General features: G+C 54.2%; 1 protein-coding gene across 1 annotated transcript in view; it reads right to left on the reverse strand.

Moving 5' to 3' along the window:
• The window catches only part of syne1b (spectrin repeat containing, nuclear envelope 1b), a 502,247-nt gene that overhangs the window by 245,520 nt on the left and 251,636 nt on the right, over positions 1–5,091 (reverse strand). The window contains exon 75 of the mRNA XM_043696857.1: positions 1,017–3,177. Coding sequence (XP_043552792.1) covers positions 1,017–3,177 — 2,161 coding nt within the window. The remainder of the gene's footprint in view (positions 1–1,016; positions 3,178–5,091) is intronic.

Here is a 5,091-nt window from a genome sequence, read left to right on the forward strand (position 1 = left end):
ACAGTGAGACAGAGACAGAGACAGAGAGAGACAGAGAGAGACAGAGAGACAGAGAGACAGAGACAGAGACAGAGACAGAGACAGAGAGAGACAAAGACAGAGACAGACAGAGAGAAATAGACAGGGATAAGGAGAGAAAGAGAGTGTGTGTTGTAATGCTGGTGAGTGTGTGTGTGTGACAGAGAGAAGGACAGAGAGAGTGTATGTTGTAATGCTGGGGAGTGAGAGAGAGACAGAGAGAGAGAGTGTGTGTTGTAATGCTGGTGAGTGGGTTGCAATACCTTTCAATGTCGCTGGGTCAAAATCCCAGAATTTCCTCCCTAAGGGCATTGTGGGTCAACCCACAGCAGGTGGACTGCAGCGGTTTAAGAAGGCAGATCCCCCCCACCTTCTCAAGGGGACAACAGGGAACTGGCAATAAATGCTGGGCCCAGCCAGCAACGCCCACATCCCACAAACAAATTTTAAAAATCAGACAAAAGGCTGTAATGCTGCCGAGAGGGGCCATCAGACTGGACAGTGACCTGTATTGCCAGGGAGAAAGCGATAAGACTAACGGAAGGGCCCTAATACTGGAGTAGAAGCTATAATATTCAGGGGAGACTTGTAATATCGTACAGAGGACTGTCAAACCAAAGAGAAAGCTTTTAGACATGGGAGACAGCTCTAAATGAGGTGAAAAAAGAGAGAAAGAAAGAGCTAGCAATGAAGAGGTATAAGGTGTAATATCAGAGAAAGAGAAACAGAGACATTACTGATCCCAAGAACATTAGTATCAAATAATACAATGACAATCCCACTATGCCATCATCCCAACAATGATCAAAGGTTAACGAGAGATGGTTTGGCTTCCTATTACCTCTCAGTTTATAACCAACTGACAGCCCAATGGTACCTAGGGGCAGACCAATAATACAATGACAATCCCACTATGCCATCATCCCAACAATGATCAAAGGTTAACGAGAGATGGTTTGGCTTCCTATTACCTCACAGTTTATAACCAACTGACTAACCTTCTTGCTGCTCAGGGTTTCCTGGACTTCAGCCTCGAGTCTGGAAAGTTCCAGCAGATTGCTCTCCACCTCTGGAGGCATCAGATCCCTGGACTCGGAGTATTTCTCCTTCTCTTTACTGCTCAATGCCACCATGATCCGAAGACTCGACTGCACCTCTTCCTCGAGGATCTGGGATTTCCGGATCTCCTCCTGGACACCCTGGAGATTGACATCCAGGTTCAAGTCGGCACTGAGGTCTCCCTTCACCTGCTGCAGCCAATCCAGAGAGTGTTGGATTTCCGTCTGGAAGTCAATCGTTTGAACCAGTCTGCTCTCACACTCCATTATCCTGGCGCTGATGGTTCCTTGCGCTGACTGAAGCTCCTCCTTCCAAGCTTGAAGCTGCTGGCTCCTTGCCTCGCGGGCCCCAGTGTCCAGCTCCGGTGAAAACTGCTCCACTTGCTCGATCAGCCCCTTCAGGAGGGAGCTGACCTCCTGCACGGTCCCCGCCAGAGCGTGGTAGTTCTTCAGCCTCTCCTCCACTGACAGGGTTTCCTCGTTGACCCGGACGAGCTCTTCGGCCAGGGCGCGAAGCCGGGCCTCCAGCCTGAGCGAGCAGGCCTCGTGCTCCCGGTAGGCCTCGGCGGTGTCTCCCAGCAGCGCCAGCTGCCGCTCAGCCTGTCGCCTCAGGCGGCTGTGGAGGCCGGACAGACCCGCCACCTCGTCGGGCATCCAGGGCTGGCCGGAGCTCCGGAAGGTCTCCTTCCTCTGGTTCAGGTCATCCACTGCCTTGCCCAGGCCCGTCACCTCATCGAGGAGGGCCCGGCAGTCACTGCAGGCTGACTGGGCCTCCTCCGACGAGAGGCTGAGGCGGGCCTTGCTCACCCGGACTAGCTGCTCCTCCAGCTCACCCAGGGCCTTGCCAGTCAGGCTGACCAGCGAGGCGTACTCCTGGCGGGCCGCCATGGCCTCCTGGATCTTCTCGGACTTCTCCTTGGCCAGGCCGACGATGCTGTTGAACTGGCGGGGCAGGGCGTTCAGCTTCTCGTCCAGGAAGGAGTGGTCGGCCTCGCTGAGGGAGGGCAGCAGCTCACGGCCGGCCCTCTGCACCAGCAGCAGGAGGTTCTCGTGCTCGGCGGACTGTTCCAGAACCTGCCGGTACCTGGCGAGCTGCGAGGACAGCTCCGCGTCGCTGCCCATCAGGCTGACCTGCGGGAAGGTCACCACGTCGGCCTGCTTCATCCACTGGCACACCCGGTCCAGGTCAGCCTTGAAGTACTTCCTGGAGAGCAGCACCTTCTCCAGTTCCTGCAGCCGCTGGGCGCCCTCCTGCAAGGCCGAGTCGTAGGTGGCCTGCAGCTCCTGGAGCTGGGCCATGATCTCGGATGTCTCCTCCTCCGTCGCCTCCTTGGCCAGCTCCCTGCCCTGAGCCCACAGAGCCGCCACGTCCGTCTGGTACTCCTTCAGGCGGCTGCCGACGCTCTTGCAGCTGCGGATCTGCTTGCCCACCTCAGCCGGCATGAGGGCCGCAGGCTCCTTGGAGGTGGCCACCAACCGGTTCTGCTGGACCCAGCTGCTGGCCAGGCCGACGGCCATGAGGAACTGGGTGCGGTCCGACAGGGCCTGGCTCAGGTACTTCCTGCGCTGGCCCACCGCCTCGTGCAGGGAGCCCATCCTCCCGTGCAGCGCGCTCAGGGCCCTCTGCAGCTGCTGCCTCTCGTCCAGGCCCAGCTGGGCCAAGATCCTCTCGGCCTCCTCCGTCAGCGCCCCATGGGCCAGCTCCTGCGACTCCAGCTCGTTGCAGACGGCGATGTGGTCCGGCAGCAGGGTCTGGGCCAGCTCGGCCGGCGGGCTGCACCTCAGGGCTTCGCCGAAGAGCTGGGCCTGCGCTTCGGCCCACTCCAGCAGGTCGTCCAGCCGGGCCTGGCACTGGCTCAGCTCCTCCAGGACCCGGGCGGACAGCTGGATCTTCTTCTCGATCAGCCCCTCCAGCTGCACCCACTGTCTCTCCAGGTGACTGCTCTGCTCCTTGATCAGCTCCTTGTCTTCGGGGTCCAGGCGGTCCATCAGCATCTGCTTCTGCTCCTTCAGGTCGTCCAGGACAAACCTCTGGGCCTGCACCTCACCGGCCAGCTTCCTCAGAGCTTCCAAATGCTCGGCCGTGCTCTCGGCATCGGTCCTGCCAGAAAGAAAACATCATCCTGGGTGAGAACGTGCGAAAGGAACACAGGAAACAGCCATTCGGCCCATTGAGCCAGTCAAAGTCATGCTCTGTCATCTCAATGCTACACTCGTCCTCTGCCCCCACACCCCTTGATGCATTTAGCATTGAGACGGTCACTTCCTTCTCTCACAACTTAACCTCCACGGCCTCCTGTGGTTAAGAATTCAGTAGGTTTATTAGCCACTAAGTGGAGACATTCTTCCTCAACCCAACCCAAAATGGCCTGCTCTGAACCCTGACCCTGAGACCCCTTGGTCTACAGAGCCCCTCTGAAGCAGACTGACCCAGCTCTGTCAGGATCTGATACACTTCAATGTGCATCTCCCTCTCATTCTTCTGAACTGTGGTAGATAAGAGGCCCAACTGACCCCACTCTCCCTTGTACAGCAATCCCAGGGATCAGATTGGTGATTGGAAAGCTCAGCCGGTCAGGAAGCACATCCGAGGAGCAGGAGAATTGACAGGAATGATGAAGAGCCTATGCTCAATTCTCCAGCTCCTCGGATGCTGCCTGACCTGCTGTGCTTTTCCAGCACCACACTCTCGACTCTGATCCGCAGCATCTGCAGTCCTCACTTTCTCCCAGTTAATTCCAGAGATCAGTCCCGAGAAACAGTGATGATGGTACCTCCCGGGATATCTCTGTGTCCCGGGATCATGTTTCACAGCGGGATCTCTTTGCCTTCCTGGAGCAGCTGCTGTGACTCCCAAGTGATGGGTTAGATCTCTCGGGGCTGAGGGAAGGGGGTTAGGTAAGCAAGAGCTGGCAATAGGAACATGTCACAAACCTCTCTCACGGCAAGTGGACAGACCCTGTCACGTCAGGGACAGGGCTGCTACAGGTACACAGAGAGATACCAGGCAGACAACAGTCAGACAGACTGACTGAGAGAGAGACTGAAAGAAACAGATGACCGGGCAGAGCAATGCACTGCAGAGAAAAGGACAAAGCAGCATTTACATAGCACCAGACCTGTCCGCAGCAGAGCTCAAAACATTTCATCGAGCACCATTTTGAAGTGGAATCAACCCTGCCCTTTTCTTTCCCTTTGCGGGGATAACATCAGGCAAGCTATGCACAGCAAGATCCCACAGATGTAAATGAAATAAATTAAGGGATATCGACAGAGACGGTGAGTCCATCTCTCATTCACACACACATATACACACTCTCTGACTCTATCTCTCTCTCTCTTACACACACACAGTCTCTCTGTCTCTATCTCTCTCACACACACACAGTCTCTCTGTCTCTATCTCTCTCTTACACACACACACAGTCTCTCTGTCTCTACCTCTCTCTCTCACACACATATACACACTCTCTCTCTCTCCCTCCCTCCCTCATTCTCACACACATACACACACACAACACACACACGTACACACACACATACAAGTCTGTGGGATAAATTTGCATTTGCAGATTTGTGTTTGCAGAAACATTCTATTTTGTTCAAAAAGCACACAATCTGCAGGCAGTCAGTCCACGTGACATTTTATAAATTCCTACTTAGGAAATAGAACCAGTCTGACTCAAGGTTGGAATACAGATAGAGTCTAACCTTATACTTGGAATGCATTGTCTGAGTGGTAATGTCACCTTTTCTTTTAAAAAAACCCTTAAATTATCTCAGGAATGTGAATTCAAAGAAGTTCTGAGATTTACATATTAATTAATCGAAACCTGAGGTCCCATTCTAAGTGATTAAAGACTGAGCAGCCATCTAGATTAGTTCAATACATTGCCTCAGTTGTACGCCACTTTAATCTTTTTCTATAAATTCTGTGTCCTATGATCCTGTCCCACTAGCTACCTGATGAAGGAGCAGAGCTCCGAAAGCTGGTACTTCCAAATGAACCTGTTGG

Source organism: Chiloscyllium plagiosum, chromosome 9 (genome assembly GCF_004010195.1).
Source record: "Chiloscyllium plagiosum isolate BGI_BamShark_2017 chromosome 9, ASM401019v2, whole genome shotgun sequence".
NCBI classification, from domain to species: Eukaryota; Metazoa; Chordata; class Chondrichthyes; order Orectolobiformes; family Hemiscylliidae; genus Chiloscyllium; species Chiloscyllium plagiosum.